The 20,106-nt window shown below is 41.0% G+C and overlaps 1 protein-coding gene across 3 annotated transcripts in view; it reads right to left on the reverse strand.

Moving 5' to 3' along the window:
• Window positions 1–20,106, reverse strand: part of ADAMTS12 (ADAM metallopeptidase with thrombospondin type 1 motif 12) — a 180,009-nt gene that overhangs the window by 84,938 nt on the left and 74,965 nt on the right. For all 3 annotated transcript variants that reach the window (XM_021380709.1, XM_021380708.1, XM_021380707.1), the window contains exons 4-5: window positions 3,782–3,978; window positions 557–640 (exon numbers count right to left, since the gene is read on the reverse strand). In XM_021380709.1, coding sequence (XP_021236384.1) covers window positions 557–640; window positions 3,782–3,978 — 281 coding nt within the window. The remainder of the gene's footprint in view (window positions 1–556; window positions 641–3,781; window positions 3,979–20,106) is intronic.

Consider the following 20,106-nt stretch of genomic DNA (forward strand, 5'->3'; position numbering starts at 1 on the left):
CAAAGACCCCTGGGGAGTGCACCTCCTCCCCTCCCCCTCAGAGGGCCACACCAAAAAAGGCAGTTTACAGTAACCGGGGAATTAACTCTTTAACTGCCCGTACCTTACATGATGTAATGATGTGGAATACCGACAACAAAAAATCACAAAACCATAACATTGATACAGTAAGAAAAATGTGTGTTGCAGCCTCCACAAGAATAGATTTACTTCTTCAAGACTTGCAAATACTCCGGCATTACACTTTAATAGACACTTCCAGTAATGCTAGGTAATTAGATACTAAGTGATGACACATCCTATGTTCCCCATTCCTAATTTACCTATTTTATTTACATTTTCCTTGAGTATTTTACGCAGAAATACCTGAAGTCATGAGTTAAATACTCTCCTATCCAGGGCAGCATTTATTCTAAAACCAGCCACACTACAGGCACCAGATTAATAGAAGAGTAAAATGAACAAATGATCTTAAACAAACAAATGCTTATCTCTGTAATTATGGCTCAACTCACAAGTTTCATTAACAACATTTTGAAGAAAACAAAAACCTTACCTCCTCCTCCTCAAAAAGGATGAGCCGGACCAGCACAATGTGAATTGCATTGCCAATGCTTGGATCGTGGAACAGCCCTGTGACCTGTGCCAGAGCCAGGAGGTATGAGATTAACTGATTCCTCTATAGCAGAACAGAACTTTACAGAGAAAATATGACATTTACTTCAAGCACACCATCCACCTTAGTGTGTGGGGTGTTGTTTTGTTTTTCTTTTGTTTTTTAGATCTGAAACACGCTTCATTGAAATTTTACTCAAATGCGACTGATGTTAGAACTACTGCAAAGGGCCGCTCTGCCAAATAAGTGATGCTACAGGATTTGGCAAAATTAATAAGATAAAGAACAAATGCTTAGATTACAAACACAAGATTATTTTATGTCCATTTGTCATTTAGATGAATGCATCAACTTTGGGCCGGCACCCTTCACTGTCTGCTCAGCCACTGGTGATGAAAAACGTTAGCAGGAAAGAATGCAACATGTACAGTCACATAACAATGATGGAGAGGACCTCTGGGTGTTCAAATGAATAGCTTATCAAATCCTCATGTTTTGATTTGATAGGAATCAGCCTCTGCCACAACAAAACGAAAATAAGTCAGTATTGGGCAGATTAGTTAAATTATAGATACTTGGACTTTCACAGCACAGAAAGGGATGCTAAGAACAAAAGCAAGAAATAATTAATCTACGTTTTAAAAAAGCAAAACATTAATAATTGTACTCTGGCCAACATAAAATGTGTTAAACATTAGCACAGTGTTGAATTAGGCAGAAAGAAAGGTAATCAGAACAGCATATAGTAAGAATCTATCTACGTAGGTTGCTCCACAAGTAATGCCCCCTATTTGTTTCCATGGAAACTACAACAGATAAAAAGAACACAATAACACTGTTTGATACAGCAAATTCTCAGCTACAAAATACTATTTTCAGACATAGTCATCACAACTAGCTATTTGTTTTCATCCAAGGTGAACAGGAAAGAGCCTGCCATGCTCATAAAAATCTGCATGGCTGTCCAGAATGTTGCTCGTGTTTCACATCGCTGTCACCACTGCTGAAACACACCATCCATCACCTCACTGTGCTCACATCTACTGTTTGGTCTCCATAAACGTTCAGCAAACATCAAAGAAGTTCAGTGAGTGCCATTTTTTCCACATGGAGGAATTCAATTACACTTTTGTTTCATATACATTTCCGTGTCAGATGCCATTTTGTCAGATTGCCTCTCTGCTGCCATCTGTCACATTGCAACAACATGTAATGGGATATCGGTGGGAAGCTTCAACCTTTACTGTCTTACCACCAGCATCTGCTTCTGATGTTGAGGGCCAAAATAATAAAATAGGAAGCATTACTTTTGGAGCAGCACTTGTATAAGTGAGCTATGCCATATTTTGCAAGAAATATGAATGCATAAAATAGACTGTGTTTAGGTCAAAATTGTTTTGGAGAAGATGATTAAAGTAGAAATTACTGAGATAAAGTGGAAAATGTGTTTTTTGAATATAAAGGTCTGATTTGTATATGAGTCCTTTACAAGATCTTAGACTGCAAATGGAATAATTTTGGCTAACTAACATTACAAGTACAGACTGCAGAGAAAATGTTAAAATTTGTTTGTTCCTGAATCTAATCATGATAGGGTTTTACTCCACAGACTTTTTCCTGTGTATACAAAACCTCACATGCTCAGGTCAGCTTTGTGTCTCTTTACTCAGGCCCATTACCTCACTAGTTAGCTACACCACCCAGGGCACAGGAACGTGCAACGCAACACAAAGATAAAGGACAGATCAATTGCCATGGCTGTAATTACACTGTGACTGATTTTGCATATTCATAAAATAATCTGTAGGCAGTTTCATGAAACACTGCTCCTGTAACTAGATCAATTTATATTTTGAAACTTGTAAAACAGTAAAATACATTAAAAGTTATTTATTTTAACAAGGACTTTATTTTAGATGTGGGGTACCTATCTAGTAAAACAGTTGCACTCATTTTAGCTGGGGTAGAGTTAATTATATTCATAGTTGCTCATATGAGTGCTGGTTTGGATTTGAGACCAGCACAGTGATGACAATGCACTGATGACTTAACTGTTGCTGAAGTATTCTATGGCTGTGCAAGAATCTGGGACAGGGGACATCTGGGAAAGCTGAACCCCACTGACTGAAGGGAGTCAGTAATAAAAGCTGAGAAAAGGAGGAGGGGGGGATGTATATGCATTTGAGTTATGATGTTTGTCTTTCTGGGTAACCATAACACATCATGAAGTTGTTCTTCCTGGAAATGGCTAAATATCTGCCTGCCAATATCAAGCACTGAATGTGTTTATCTCAACCCAGGTGTTATCTTTCTTTGACCCTTCTAACTCTCTCCATCATCCCACTGAGGGTGGTGAGCAGTTGATAGTGTGAGGCTTAGATGCCTATAGGGGTAACTCACAACAAAAATGATAGAAAGGAAAAAAAATCATCTGAAGAAATCCGAGTGTCAAATATGTAGGTAGCTGAATCATTTCTGTTAGGAATAAAATCTACACCCTACCTGTCTAGGCTGAACTTCAATATAAGTTGTTTCAAGAACTTGTTCAAGAAACATTTAGATATAGTGTTGAGAGACATGGTTTAGTGGGGTTATTGGTGGTAGGTGGATGGTTGGACCGGATGATCCTGTAGGTCTTTTCCAACCTAGCTAATTCTATGACTCTATGATTCTATGAAAAGCATCCCTCTCTAAACTACACTATCTTCATAATGTTAGAAAAAAGCTCAAAGTTACTACAACTGCTAGTGCTTTTCTCATTCAAAGACATGGGAAAGAATCTGTATCCACAGAATTTCTCTGTACTGCTGCAGCTACCAACCCAATTTCAGCAATGAACAACAGGTCTCCAGGGGAGACAGGGAATTTCATTTCAATAGAATGAAAATTAGTGCTAGAATTTGTAACTTTGTAGTGCACTCCTCAAAACTGAGAATTACAGAATCTTTCCTCGCTTAAAATCCAGAGAAAAAATGGCATCTGTGCAAACTAAAAGGAAACAAATGCTTCAAAAAACAGTTTTAATGAATATATGTGAACGGTATTCTATTTCATTCAGTGAAAAATGTTACAGACTTGTTTCTGTGTGATTAGTAACATAACAAATTTAAAATTTGCTTCATTCATCTAAAAAAATTTTTTTTAAAGAGGAAATATTTTACCTACCATATTCATTATAGTGAGGATATATGATTCCACATGGTCACTTCCATGATATTCAACCATCTTACTGTCTGCAACCACAAGTGTCTCCACCCATCGCTCCTTGCTGACAGATCTCCGAGAAACCCTTCTGACAGCTATATGATTTTGTTCCCATTTCTCCCTTCGACGGTCTTCTTGTTTGAAAAAGCTAAGATTATCTGGAAAGGTAAGAAGCAACACTGACTTCAAAATATTTTCACAATTGATTTAGATTTGAAGTGTATGGCTGTAATACCTGCAGATACTAAAGCAGCATTGCAGAGTCACAGGATGCCATAGGTTGGGATGGACCTCTGGCTACCACCTACCTGACCCAAAAACTTCAAAGTGACATCACTTTGCTGAGGGCTAACTCCAGTGAGGTTCTGAATATCCCCCAGTGATGGATTAAAGAGTGCTCTACCTTACAAATCTGGCTGCCCGTACTCAAACCAGCAGCCATTAAAGTGCAGGAGAGAGCGAAGCTTAAATAACTGAATTGGCGGTGCCCTTTTCAAGGAATTCCTCCTCTCTCTAGACCTTTAGCTCTAGACTTTCTAGTAACATCAGTTTACAGTTCAAGATAAGGGATATACTTTCTCTCCATGCAGCTCCTATACTCGACTGGATGGCAAAATGTTCTGTGCATGGAAAATATCACCCCAGAAATCTGGAGGGCTGGGAGTGCTTTACTAGTAGAAGTCATCTGGAAACTGGCGAGGCAGATGGCAGGCAAAATCCTTTGTGCTTCCACTGATCCTCTGTGCATCCAGATCATTTCAGGAAGAACTTTTTGCTCTGCAGAGCTGCCAGCAAACTTGCCCTGTGCTCAGTGGGGCTCATCACTTCATAGAACAGAATAGAACAGAACAGAACAGAATAAAAAAGAATAGAATAGAACAGAGCTAACTAAATGTTAAAAAATAGAACTGAGGGCATAACCCAAATGCCTCCTGAACACTGGCAGCCATGGGGCATCTTGCTAGGAAGACTGTTCCAGCCTGACTACCTTCACAGTATAAAGACATTTTCTCTAATGTCCCTTATGAACCTCCCCTGGCACAGATTCATGCACTCCATCATTCTAGCTGAGAATGCCAGCTGGCTGCATTACCAGGGAAATACTGGAAATGTAAATACCCCTATGCCTGAAAAAAAAGTGAGAGATACCAGCTTGATGGCAAGTGGTGGCAGTTTTCCAACCTAGATGCCAGAGAAATACTTTTACAGCACCAGCTGTAAAAGCACCAGTTTCCTAAGTCCTAGGAAGGATCAGGAATACTTCTTGTCATTAGATACTGCCATGGCTCTTCAGCATGTCATTTACAGAAGAGGACACCTTTATTCCAGACAGGGCAGAAAGACAGCTCAACTCTTCAAGTGCTTACAGCCTGCCCAGCATTACCCCATAGTACTGCACGGCAGGGGACAGCTATCCAGCATGATCTCCACCTCTCAGTACTACCAAGCATTAGGGGACAGCTGCTCAGACCATGCTTCCTTTCAGGCACAGATGGCTCAGCAACCAGGTCTCAAATTTGGGTATTAATTTCAGCATAAGATCATAGAATCACAGAATCTTTTGAACTGGAAGGGATCCTTAAAGGTCATGTAGTCCATCTTCCATGCAATGAACACCCACAGCCAGATCAGGTTGTTCAGAACCTGGTCCAGTCTGACCTTGAATGGCTCCAGGGATGGGGCTTCCACCACATTTCTTGGCAACCTCTTCCAGTGCTTCATTACCGTTATAATTTTCTTTTTCTTTTATCCAGTCTATATCTCCCGTCTGTTAGTTTGAAACCATTTCCCCTTGTTCCGTCACAATAGATCCTGCTGAAGAGTCTGTCCTTGTCTTTCTCATAGCCCCACTTTAGGCACAAACAGGCCGCTCTCAGGTCTCCCGCAGCCTTCTCTTCTCCAGGCAGCACAGCCCCAGCTCTCAGCCTGTCCTCGTAGGGAGCTGTTCCACCCCTCGGATCATTTTGGTGGCCCTCCTCCTGCGCTCCAGTAGGCCCACGTCTCTCCTGTGCCGAGCACTCCACCTCTGGACGCAGTGCTCCAGGTGAGGTCTCACAGTGCAGAGCAGAGGGGCAGGATCCCCTCCCTGGCCCTGCTGGCCGCGCCGCTTTGGATGCAGCCCAGGATCTGGCTGGCTGGCTGGGATGCGAAGGCGCACTGATTGCTCATGCCCAGCTGCCATCCACCAGTTCCTCCAGTACCCCAGGTCCTTTTTGGCAGGGCTGTGCTCTATCCCTACATCCCCCTGCTTGTATTGGCAGTGGGGATTGCCCCGACCCAGGTGCAACATCTTGCACTTGACTTTATTGAACCTCAGGAGATTCACCTGGGCACACTGTTCAGCCTGTCTAGATCTCTCTGGATGGCATGCTGTCCCTTGGGCACCACACACCTTGGTGTCATCTGCAAACTGCTGAGGGTGCACTCGATCCCACTGTCCGTGTCATTGATGAAGGTGTTAAACAGCATCAGTCCCAGTATGGACCCTTGAGAGACTCCACTCATCACTGATCTCCGTTCAGACACTGAGCCACTGACCACCATTCTCTTGCTTTCTTGGTATGATCTTGCAACCAGTTCCTCATCCATTGAACAGTCCACCCACGAAATCCATTACACCTTTGCCATGAAAGTGCCATTTGCCATTTAGAACAAAAAAGTTCAGTCACAATGTATCAAGACATGTTATATGTCTACATGTGGCACCAGTGGACTATCAACGAGTGTAATGCATCTCTCAGTATAAAAACTGACTGATATCTTGAGTTATAGTATATATGCAAAAGAAGATGCACAGAATTTTAGAAACAGATTCTCTGAGATCTGTCTGAAAGTTGCATAGAGAAGAAAATGCTAATACTGATTATTTAGTATTTACAAAATTGGAACGTGCCATATTAATAATCAAAACTGCAGCAGAAAATGACACAATTGGAATAGAGCTACAATGCATAGATGTATATTATGCAGCAGCTCCATTAGCTAAAACTCACTAGGATCTGCTAGCACTACATTGCAGTACCATTTCATGGCTTTGGACAGTACCAGGTACATGTCATAGAATCGTAAAATCATAGAATCATAGAATAGCTTGGGTTGGAAGGGACATCAAGGATCCATCAACCTCCATCAAGGGACATCAAGGGCTGGAGCTTGCCACAGGCAAGGTCACCAACATCCATATCTAATACTAGACCAGGCTGCCCAGGGCTCCATCCAACCTGGCCTTGAACACCTCCAGGGATGGTGCATCCACAACCTCTCTGGACAGCCTGTTCCAGCACCTCACCGCTCTCTTGGTAAAGGACTTCCCCGATATCCAACCTAAATTTCCCCTCCTTCATCTTAAAACCATTTCCCCTTGTCGTGCCATTATCTACCCTTGCAAAGAGTTGACTCCCCTCCTGTTTGTAAGCTCCATTTAGGTACTGGAAGGCTGCAATGAGGTCACCCCGCAGCCTTCTCTTCTCCAGACTGAACAAGCCCAGCTCCCTCAGCCTGTCTTCGTAGGGGAGGTGCTCCAGCCCTCTGATCATCTCTGTGGCTCTCCTCTGGACCCCCTCTAACAGCTTCCTGTCTTTCTTGTACTGGGGGCCCCAGACCTGAACACAGTACTCCAGATGGGGCCTCATGAGGACAGAGTAGAGAGGTACAATCATCTCCCTCTCCCTTCTGGCCACTCTTCTGATGGAGCCCAGGATACCATTTGCTTTCTGAGCTGCAAGAGCACAATGCTGGCACATGTTAAGTTTTTCATCTGTTCATCTGAGTCTGTTGAGGTCCCTCTGAATGGCATCCCTTCCTTCCATTGTGTCAACTGCACCACACAGCTTGGTGTCATCACATTACCGAGAAGGACACAAACGTGCAAGTTTGAGCTAACCAGGTTCATTCTATTCATTGGAATCCTGTACTTTTCTGGACTGCTTTCTAAAGCACACTGTACAAATCTAAACTAATATAGTATGCAGAATATAATGTATTGTATATTGTAAATCTCCATTTTAAAAGATGACTAAGAAATACTTTTGTGAAGGACAAAGATTTTTACCTTCTTGGAAATACAAAAAAACATATAAAACCCCAAATATTTGAATAAACTTAAATGAATTCCCAGTCACCACACCCCACCACATAAATTTCCTTTGTGATTAACAACCCAAATAATTCTGTCGTTGTCATCCTGTGTAGCCACACAAACAGAGCCTGTCCTGTAAATATATTAGTTTGTAAAAAATTACTTATTAAGGAAAATTCCCTTCCCACCAACTCAAGGAACTAAAAGAAAGCCATACATTTCTGTACCATAATCTTGAAAAATAAGCTTCATGGAAAAGTATTTTCTTATCTGCATAGAAGAATATGTGTGTAATTTGTGAATAAAGTTGAAGAAAAGAAAGGGGGTACTTTATTTGTGTTTATTTAAGAGAAGGAAAACAGGTTATCACTGCTATAATCCGTACCCTATCTCCACTAACGCAGGCTGCAGAATCACTCCTGCTGTCTTCCTCAAGCTTTATTCAGTTACTGTAATACTCACCTCCATTGGGACTATTTATGAAACATATTCATTAGTGTATCTCATATATTTGTGTGGTTTTCAGCAGGCTTATTTTTTTCACTAGCTACATTTTCAAGGGTCTTTAGCTGAGAAAAGCCTTCCCCACAGCTATCAGAACAAAAGATTTTCTTCAGACTGCAAGCTAAGTGATTTGCTTATGGCCATATAAGATATCACATCAGTGGTCAAGCTTTGTAGTCATATCTATCAAGGATTTTTGTTTATTGTCAGGAGATGTGATAGCCTTGGAATTGAAAATGTTTAAAGCTATTCACACTGTAAGAGTGAACAACTTCCAAGAAGAGGTTGGAAGACCTGGTTAAGCACGAGGCTCTGAACTGCAGGAAGATTTTGGAAAAGAGATGCGAGATGGGAAAGTTAGTGACAAGTAGCAAGAAAGTGCCACAGACAAAACTGCCTTCTGAGTGACAGCCCCTTTCAGTGCAGGGATCCAACACAGATGCATGTAGTCACTAAAGAACTGCATCTTCAGATGTGTTAAGTCCTCTGGCAGCTCTATTAGTGAGATGAGGCAGAGAGGGAGAGGCTATTGGAACAACAGTAACATAGAGGTGGCCCTAATACATGGTTCTACTTCTGCTTCTACATCTCCACAAATGATGATCTGGCACTCTGCTTAATTTGCAAGGAAATTGTGTCAGTTTTCAAATATTACATGTTGAAAAGATATTATATGCAGAAACATTCTGCCAAATTCAATGCATATCAAGGAATACTTCATTAAGACAAAACCATGAAACTGAAAAAAGTCTGTCACCTCAACAAAATATTTTTTAAGAAGTTAAAACTCAAACTGACTCTGTTTTAAAAGCTATTTATGTCATAACAAATCTGATTGCAAAAAAATCAAAACCACTTACTGATATCGAGTTTGTTAAGCAATGTGTGGAAAACACAACAGATATAATGTGTCCTGATAAAAAAATGGATTTTCCTAAAATCAGTTTGTCTCACCAGACTGCAGCAAGGTGAACTGAAGAATCAGGGAAATATATATTAAAAAAAATTTGGAGAGTAAAGCTGCTAATTTCAAATGTTATGCTTTGGCAATAGATGAAGGTACCAATGCTACAGATACGGCTCAACTTGCCATTTTCATTAGGGGAACTGATGTTGAATATAATGTCACTGAAGAAATGGCTGCTTTGGTGCTATTGAAAGACACAACTAAATCTCTTTATGTATGAATCTGTAAAAAAAAAAAAAAAAAAAAAAAAAAAGATTAAAGTGATTTTCTTTAAGCTTTTACACGATTTCTGGTGTAGCTACTGATGATGCCCCAGCAATGGTTGGTAAAATAATAGATGGTTAAAAAGACTTCGCAAAATGAAATCAAGTCCTTTATGAAATTAAAAGGAAAACTTGTGCCAGAATGTGAAGATTAAAAACGGCTCACAGATTTAGCATTTTTGGTGGATATGACTGCTCATTTAAATGAGTTAAACATGCATCTTCAATGCAAAAATCATCTGTGCTATGTTTCAGACTATAACAGTATTTGAAATGAAACTTCAGTTATGGCAAGCTCAAGTTATGGCAAATAATGTCACACATTTTGATACATTGGCTAAACACAGTCCTGTGAACAGTGAAAAATATGCAGCCTTGTTTTCCATTCTGATAAAGGAATTTGAGAATAGGTTTCAAAATTTCAAAAAAAAATCTTTTTTTGTATATTTGCAACTTCGTTTTCAGTCAACACAAATACATTACTTGCAAATATTCACAGGGGATGCATAGAGTTGCAATCAGACCTTCAACTCAAAGAAAAATTTGATGATGTCTCTTTACGAGACTTTCACAAGGCATATCTTACCAGAGAAAAATATCCTGTGCTTCACAGTCACTCCTTATTCATGTCACCCCTTTTTGGCAGTACATTGAGTACATTTGAGTTTGTCAAGGATGAAACACAGGAAGAGTAATAATTCATCAAAAATCTCTGATGAACACCTTGAGAACTCTCTAGGAATGGCAACCACTGCCATCAAACCACCCTGATGCATTAGTTTCACAAAAACCAGGTCAAATATCCCACCAGATTATGTTTTTGTTGTTCTCTGTTTCTAATGATTTGATTAAAAAAATACATCAAAAATAAGTTTTATTACTTTTATATATTACATTTATTATATATTATATGTGTGCCCAAGGCAATTCCTGTTTACTCAATGTGGCCCAGGCAAGCCAAAAGGTTGGACAACTATGGACTACCTGATTCAGCCAAATGGGTCAAATACATCATATGTGATGTCCATAGGCTAAAAGATGTAGAGGACCACAATTTTCTCATTTGAAGTGGCTTATCAATTTTCACAAAAGGATTGTTTGGTTTTAGTTTGGTTTGTTGTTTGTTGTGCTTTTTTTTTTTTTTATCAAAATCTGAATTGTTTTAGTGAAAAAAAGTCCCCTGAAACTGTCCATACAAATGCTACCTAGCTAACTGAACAACATATATAACCCTTAACTCTCAGGTATAAGAAAAGATTTTAAGTTTACTATAAGTTTGAATTATACGTACAAAAAACAGTAGTATAAAAAAATTCTCCAGGACAGGTAAAACCTGCATGGCTTCTGTGAAGGAAACAAATTTTTGTTCTTTTAGCAGATCAGTTTCACTTTTCATTAAGTGACAACTACATTGTTATTTTGTCAACTTGCTGTTATTTTGCACATCCTCCTAGAAGCTATGTTAAGGCACATATGAGACAAAAAGGTGATCCGAGACAGCCAGCATGGGAAGGGTGATGGATGTCATCTTCCTGGACTTCTCCAAAGCCTTTGACATGGTCCCTCACCACATCCTTCTCTCCAAACTGGAGAGGTATGGATGTGAAGGATGGACTGTTAGGTGGATTAAGAACTGGCTGGCTGGAAGCAGCCAAAGGATTGTGATCAATGGTTCTATGTCAGGGTGGAGGCTGGTCACAAGTGGTATCCCTCAGGGGTCGGTCTTGAGATCGGTGCTCTTCAGCATCTTTATCAATGACACAGACCATGGCATCGAGTGCAGCCTCAGCAAGTTTGCAGATGACACCAAGCTGAGTGGTGGAGTCGATACACTGGAGGGAAGGGAAGCCATCCAGCGGGACCTGGACAGGCTGGAGAAGTGGGCCCACGAGAACATAATGAGGTTCAACAAGGGGCAATCCCAGGTGTTTACACAGACTGGGGGAAGAACTCCTTGAGAGCAGCCCTGCAGAGAAGGACTTGGGGATTCTGGTGGACGAGATGCTGGACGTGAGCCAGCAGTGTGCCCTGGCAGCCCAGAAGGCCAACTATGTTCTGGGCTGCATTAAAAGAGGAGTGGCCAGCAGGGAGAGGGAGGGGACTGTCCACCTCTACTCTGCTCTTGTGTGGCACCATCTGCAGTACTGCATCCAGGCCTGGGGCCCCAGCACAAGAAAGATACAGAGCTCTTGGAGTGGGTCCAGAGGAGAGCGACCAAGATGATCAGAGGGCTGGAGAAGCTCTCCTATGAAGAAAGGTTGAGGGAACTGGGCTTGTTTAGCTTGGAGAAGAGAAGGTTCCGGGGAGACCTCATCGTGGCCTTGAAGGGAGCGTATAAACAGGAGGGGGTATGACTGTTTATATGGGTGGATAGTGATAGATCAAGGGGGAATGGTTTTAAGCTGAGACAGGGGAGGTTTAGGTTAGGTATTAGGAGGAAGTTTTTCACTCAAAATGTGGTGACACGCTGGAACAGGTTGCCCAAAGATGTTGTGGATGCCTCGTCCCTGGAGGCATTCAAGGCCAGGCTGGATGTGGCTCTGGGCAGCCTGGTCTAGTGGTTGGTGACCCTGCACACAGCAGGGGGGTTGAAACTAGATGATCTTTGAGGTCCTTTTCAACCCAGGCCATTCTATGATTCTAAGATTCTATGATAAACTTGATAGCTTCACTATTTAAAAAATGTGTACATTCTTCATTTTGAATAATTCATCCACTCACAATGTTGTTTGATTAGGGTGCGTGGATGGTTTTTTTATTAATTTCTGCTTCTTTCCCCTCCAAACTCTCTTACAGTATTGATATGACTCCTTTCATTTACAGGCATTATTTGAGATTTCCATTTCAAAGAGTCTCTTTCCACCTATTCTTCCTGCAGATGGTGCACAAAACAGAGTGCAGCACAGCGTGCAGACAGGGACCTCAGGGGGCTGTCTGCACACAGCCACCTTTCACCACCTTTGGAGATGCACTGGGGGCTTAGATGCGTAGATGCATAGAAGAAAAGTTAAAATGTCTGTAAACTCCCTGGAGAGGAGAATGCAGACAACGACTGAAGGCTGTCAAAGAAGAGTACCACAGATTCATGTCTTCACTTCCCATCCTCATCTCCTTTCTCTTTGCACAAGAGCTCGTTTATTTTCACCACTCCATATCATTCACTGTCAAAACAATACAACTCCAGACACGAGGTATGAACAATGTTAATAATGTAAACAACGTTAAATTTTTCAGAACTTTCTAAACTATGGTTTTTCTTACAACCTTCACTTTATGTGTTTGTTCTAAGACACGGCTTTAGTTTAAGTATTAACATAAAGACCAATTTTGGAATGAGTTCTTCAAGAGGTCAGTAAACTGGTAATGACAGTTACCATGCACGGAGAGATGAATAAACATATTAAATCATCTTTAATAACATTAATCTAGCATATAAAAGAACACACAAGTTCAACCATAGACTAAAGGAAAGACTGAGTGGCTCAGCTAGTAAGAATCAAAAGGACACTAAGACAAAAGGAAATCAATATGGCTTTCTGAAAAGTGGTCATTATCCCATCATCTTTGGCCTAGATCTAATCAAGGACTCGGTTTTTATGTCAGCACCAGCTTCTCACATACCAATATCCAGCCTTTCTGGGCTGCATTAAAATTCCAGCAAAGCCAAAGGACACAGGGCCCACATCACATATCCTGAAAGCACAGAGCTGGCTATAGGCAGATAATAACAGGCTCTGGGGCTGGGAGGACCATGCTGAAAGACCTGGTGAGATTAGCTGAATGCACAGCAATTCAGCCTTCCCAGCAGTCTGTCAGACTCCTGATCACCCTCATCCACCTGGGAGTGGGGCGTGAATTGTTCAAGATTCAGACAAAGTTCCACAATCAGAGGTCCACCTCCTATCTTCCAGGCTGGGAAGAAGCAATATTCCTATAAACTCCTTTCTATAATTACTTACAACACTGCTGATCTGGTATGCTTTGTCAACAAATGTACGGCTTGCTCTGCTCAAATGAAGGAACTTGACCACTAGTCTACAAAACTAAAAAGCTACAGCTTACTCAATACAGTAAGTGAACTACCTCCCCGCTCTAAATTTCTTTGCTGAAGTAAGTAAGGCAGCTATCTAGAAAAGTTCAGTGGCACCAAGTACACTAGCAGTTCTATACCCATACTCTCTTCTTACAGCTACAATTTTGGTTACAAATAAACCTTATAAAACTAAGTCAGGAGGCTGACAATGTGAGAGCAAAGATTCACATTTTACACAGAAAAACTGTTCTAAAACAAGGGACAAAGATATGAATTTAAAGTAGAACAGGTAAGCAAACCATCTCTTCTCAGCAACGTTTCTGAAACAAAGCTAAATCACATAAATGCCTTCTGAGTGTTAAAGAACAGCGTTCACACAGGAAACTGTTACCGTTATTCAATCATGTTGACATGATAACTTCCCCATGTTGACAACACTCGAGATCCAACCAAAAAGAAAACAAAAGGCATAGAGAAAGAAAAGCTGCATCTTTACAAGCTTTAAATTCAGCACTCCTGTTATCAAAAATATGAAGTGACAAAGACTGGAATCATATCACACATATCATATAATGCAGAATGAAGCTAAAAGCTGTGCTGACAGATGCACTTAATCAGAAACAGCTGGTAAGTGTCTCTGCCACTCATTACCACTTACACTGGAAGGATGGAATGACAAATGTTCTGGATCACTGGGTCAGGAAACATACAGCGAACAATGTCATGGGAAACAGCTACGTCTACAGCTGCCTACACTTTGCAAGAAAGATGTTCCTTCCTGTCTGAATGTTCTCATTTCTCCTCCCCAGGGATTAAACCCAAGTCAACAACAGACAACAAAAAAATTACTGCTCCATAAGGTGCTGCTTAAGGAGTGCATGAGTCAATATGGTTTGAACTTTCCATGCTCATTCATCTCTTATCTCGCTGATAAAATTAATGCCATGGATGAGAATAACAAGGTGAGTTCTATCAATTTAATCTAGCACTTTGTAAAATAGCACCTTAAAACAATTTATCATGTAGTGCTATTCTTCTATTTTCATTTGATGAAAAACCAAGTATCTTCTAGAAAAGAATACATCTCACTGTAAAACAAATGCGTAGATTAAGAATTCCCAATAATTTATGTCTATATTGTAATGTCTATTACTAAAAATTTAAGAATTGCTAACCTCAGTTAAAGAAAATTGGGAGAACTATAATGATGCAAACAAAAATTTAAACATATACGCTTTTGTAAGAGATTATTCTTTTTTGCACCTTTGCCTCAAAGCTTGCTGAGGAACACGGATGGACAAGTCCAGACAATTCCTGGTCAAAGTTGGAAAAATCTTTTGTCTGAAGATTTGCAGGCCAGGGGCAAGGAGAGAGATAAATAGCAGCTTAACAGCCGGGAAATGGTCTTTTGTGTGGGCCCATCTCGAGGGAGACAGCCATCTCGGGTGCTGCACCTACTCTTACCTAAGCGCCCAGGAATGCCACGATGGCAGAAGAAGGATAAAAACGGGACTTACAACCAAGAGGAGGTCTCTGACATCAGATTCCTTGTGACGTGCTATCTGCCTGCTGCTGGACTCTCCTGGGCCTGCTGCCTGCTTACTGCCTGTTTCTCCTGAACTCCCTGCTTGCTGCCTAAGGACGGCCACTCTGCTGCTGCCTTCTCCTGCGCTCCTGCTCCTTTATCAGCCTCAGACCATCGGAATGGCATGCAACGGGACGCTGCTAGATCTTTGGTGGTGACTATCCCCACTTCACGTTATTCCTGCTCTTTCCTATCTTTCCTATCACCTGCTTTCCCTTCCCCATCACCCTAATTCCTAATAATTGCCGGCCTTCCATTCTCCATCTCCCTGATTGCCTAGGATCTGTAATAAACTGGTTGGACCAACATTTGAACCGTTGTTTCTAATCTCATGTCAGGTATACACAGAGTCATAGAATTAGCTAGGTTGGAAAAGACCTACAAGATCATCCAGTCCAAATATCCAGTCCATGTATCAAAGAATCTCCTCTCACTCTGATAATCGGAGCGAGACAGCTTTATTAATATCTTTTTTCATCTTTGTATGTATCGGTATGAAAATTCATTTGCATGAAACAAAAGCAAGTAACTAAAGGTAATATCTTGAAGAAATCTGTGCACTGCCAGGGCTGATCTGTTTTCCAGTGAGGTTAACAGAGCGATATCCAGAAGCTCTTGAATAAGACTCCCAAGATTTCTGTGACCATTCCATAAATTCCATTCACTTTGCACTGAAGAAAAAAAACTGCTTAGATGCTGGTGATTCAGGGTCACCAACCCCCTTCTGCCAGGAATAAGAGTAAGGCACAAGAATCTTATTATTCCATTATTCCCTAAGCTTGCATGCTGCAGGGGAGCAGCACTGAGGAGTGAAAGAAAGGGCTGAAACTCTGGAAGGACAAGTGTTTTACAAAGCTTCTTGGACATACGGACAGGACAGTTACAAACCAGCAGGAAACTGGCAGTATGGGTCTCTGGAGTGCTCATGCACCCTCTGAAGTTACCTAGTGATCTCCACAACTGGTACACAAGACAGGCTCCCTTAAAGCCTCACTTCAAAAGCTGGTGAGAACATGAGAAAGGTGGACAGAGTGCATCAACGCAAGGACAAGTACTACAAAAAGTAAAACAATGCTGGAGGAAACAAGGGATGGGGAAGGACTATACAGAGCTGTGCTCCAAGGACTGGGACAGTCACAGTGACTCAGGTGGCAAGTTTTCTCTCCATATGAGGCAGGACAGGACAGCACAGTGGTCTTCAAGCTGTGAGAACTGTAGCCAGCCAGCAGAGACATGCAGTAGGCAGCTGAAAATGGCCTTCCACCTCTTGGGCCCCAACAAGCTGTTGTGCCCAGAGGCAGACTGGATGCTGCCCCATAGGGCCTGAGGAGAGTAATTTCTCTGGGCAGATTGTCCACTCACAAATACTTAAATTCAAAGTACAAGCTAAACCTAAAAACAGTGCACATTAGAAGTTCTTTATCAGAATTCTCTTAATGAACATAACCACAGTAGATTCAGGGATTTTAAGTTAACTAGCGTACTTCCCTGTGCAAACATTTCATTTCAGAAATGTTGTGCAACTCTCCTTTTATCAGAGACTGAATCCTGCGGAGTACAAATGCCTCTCAAAAATCCTAAAATGAAGAAGTATTTTGTTCTGTTACCCAGAAGAACTATGAGCAAAGTAGAGAAATAAATTAGCATAATGCTCTCCTCCAACCCATAACACATGCTTCTTTCCACTTTGGTCTTCCCTCCAGCCAAGGCAACAGTTTCCTGGGAGTTGACCAGGGAAAAAACAGCTGCAGAGGATTCCCCTTGAGGGAAATCAAGAGGTCTGTCCTCCTACGTGCAGCCTTGCTCAGCCCTCTGCAAACAACTCAGGATTTCCTAGCTCCTCTCTGGAGAGCATTGACTGCTTGTCCATACACCCAAGATGCACGTACTTTTTTATTTCAGACCAGCAGTAACTGTAAGGACTTCCTCCACACAGACGCTCTTCAAAAAATCCTCTCTGTACTGTCAGCATCACCACTAAATAAATACGACCAACAGCATTTTGTCTGCTTATGTTCCCCTGCACACATGAATCAGAAATGCGGGGCGTATCTGAGAGCTTCCCTTAGGTCTCCAAAAGCTGTCTCATATGCCAGAGGGTTTCCCTCTGGCTCGTTATCATTTCCCTTCAGCAAATATAGCAAAGAAACAGCCACGTGTACCTCTTGGTGCAAAGGTCTATCACAGAGCAGCTGGGACCAGCTGCTGCTGCTGCTGGGGATGGAAGTGAGAGGCAAAGGGGCAGCTGTGAGATGCCATCACTCCTGTGTTTACCCAAGATGTTGGGTGGTCCCAAAACAGGATGCAGCCTCCCTGCAGGCTGTGACCTTGCTCTGACTCATACTTTCAGCCTCAGAAAGAAACTTCCAAGTTAACTGAATCTCAGCAGTTTCAGTTGCAACTGTCTGAGAAGTGTGGATGTTGAGTTCAAGCTATTCCATGTCACCTCTGTCCTCTTGCTTGGGTTGATCTTTTTGCATTCTTCTATTACTCTTGCCCTAACTTCTCCAGTTCCATTCCCAGAACAGCTCCCACCTAAGAACTCTGCAAGATTCCAGCTTTGCTGCAGCTCCCATGTGCGTGCCCAAGCACCCAAACTCCCTGTGCTGTTTTTACAGTTTCTGTCCCTGATCTTGGCACACTGCTCTGCTGTCTCCATTCTTCTTTGACTTGTGATGGGTCACAGAGAGCTCAAAAAGTGCTGCTCAGCTAATTCTCCAGACATTTGTAACATTCAAAATCTGCAAGCAGACGGTTGTGCATGTCAAGGATTTTTGACTGTGTGAATTAATTAGTCCATTCTCTTAGCAAACAAATTATGGGGAGATTTTTCAGCTTAAGGCAGCATTACCTTTGCTTAACAAGTGGCAGGTTTTGTCAGTTTTATCTGTGACATAAGAGCGGCAACATACAGGACTTCAGGACTTCAGGATATGATTTCATGTCAAAAGCTTAAAATGAAATCTGCCACTTCTGTGAAATAAATCACTTCAAATTACGCAATTTTTTACACATGCTCCGGCTGTAACAGACAGCTTCAGGAACCAAAACAGGTCCTCTACATTCTGTCAAAACTGCAAAAGTCATGAACAAGTATGAGCTCTACATCTCCCCAAGATCATGATATGGATCCTCCTCCAGATACCCTGCTGGGTACCAGGAATGAACACTGTCTTTACAAAGAGTTTCTCTATAGAAAAACTAACAGTTTCTGAGTAGTAGCTCCACGTTTCTTGGAGTTAAATAAGGAATTTCACATTCTCTGTATAAAGCTTGCTGTCGCAAAAACTGCTCAGTTTAGATAGGCTCTGTAAAGAAACAGAAACTTGCACAGTAACCCTTATTAATTAACTGTCTCTATCTGCCAAGTCACCCTGCATGTTTGAAATTCAGAGCAAATTTACTCTTCATTTCTCATTATCCCACTGACTTCAGAAGGTAGGTGGCAGTTCTCTCAATTTCAGCTTTTATTAGCAGGAATAGTAATTTTGCAAGCTTTTCTGCACTTGGGCAATATTGGGCTTTCATTTTCTAGATAATTATCTCATTGTTTACTTCACATACAGATTATTTTCTATTGCATTTTAAAGACATTATATTTCACCTCTATTTATAACTGTAGTACTTGCTTCATTCACTCCTAGCTCAAAAGAGACCAAACATGGATAGTCTTACTGTGCTAACTGACTGAGAAAGATGTAGCAAGAGGTTAAACTCAGCACTGATACCTAGCATAGACCGTATTCTATGTCACTGAGTCTTAACTTTTAAAACTGTCCTCCCTAAAGACTGACAACTCTGTAGCAGTTTATTGACCAGTGATGACCCAAAAAGCATCTACAAGATTGCCCCCAAAGCCTAACTTTTCTGCATATGTGAGCAAAGCAGCAAAATAAGAGCGATAAATAATCATTCAAAGCTTATCTGACTTTTTAGCTGGACATCAATGAAAACCGTTCAAAATAGCCTTTAATTTTAATCTTTAATATAAACCAATCAATACTGAAACAAAAAAGTGATTCAAAAAGACTTTTTTTGCATCAGCAGTTAGTAATGAATGACACTCTTGACTGTCCATGAGTTAACATAGAGAGCTGTCATCAAAACACTATTACCACATTCATTTCTGATAATACTACAGTATTTGACTGGTTGTCCCTAGAGCTGTAGATTCAAGTGACTGAGAAACCAATATACAGGCATATGACTAACATCCAGAGCTTCTGGAAAAAAATTAAGTCTATTCTTTTGTGGGGGAAAAAAAAGTTGATTCAGGTCAACTAAAATGCTTCACAAATTAATGATGATACCTTAAAATTAATTCAGTCAAAGATACACCAAAACAGTCAAATGTTACACTTCAAGATTTTGAAAATTTGACTTTTTTTTTTAAATTACGCAACCCTTTTTGGTCTAACAATAGCTCTGTTTATCTAAAACAGGTTGAAAAACATAAATTGTTAAAATGCTTCATTTCATCCTAAAAATTAAAAATGTTCTAAATGAGCCTTAGTATAATGTTTTTCAATTTGAAATAACTTACTAATTTTTTTTAACAACAAAAATCACGTTTCAGATCATACCGTAACATACCAGTCATTTCCCTCTTACATTCAAATCCTTCTTATTTTCCAGTTTGCGCAATGAAACAAAGGTTTTTGCACAAAAACCATCCTGCTGGTAAGACCTCAGTAGCTGCATGCAGAAATCACTTGTGAAAACTTGCATTCACCTTTCCATATAGAGCAGCAATCCTTACATACACAAAGAGTATTTTAAAACAATGAGGAGGCCCACTATTCCAATATAACAGCTCATTCCTGCTTGAACCTCAGCTATAAAACACTGACACCTTG

Source organism: Numida meleagris, chromosome Z, assembly GCF_002078875.1.
Source record: "Numida meleagris isolate 19003 breed g44 Domestic line chromosome Z, NumMel1.0, whole genome shotgun sequence".
Taxonomy (NCBI): Eukaryota; Metazoa; Chordata; class Aves; order Galliformes; family Numididae; genus Numida; species Numida meleagris.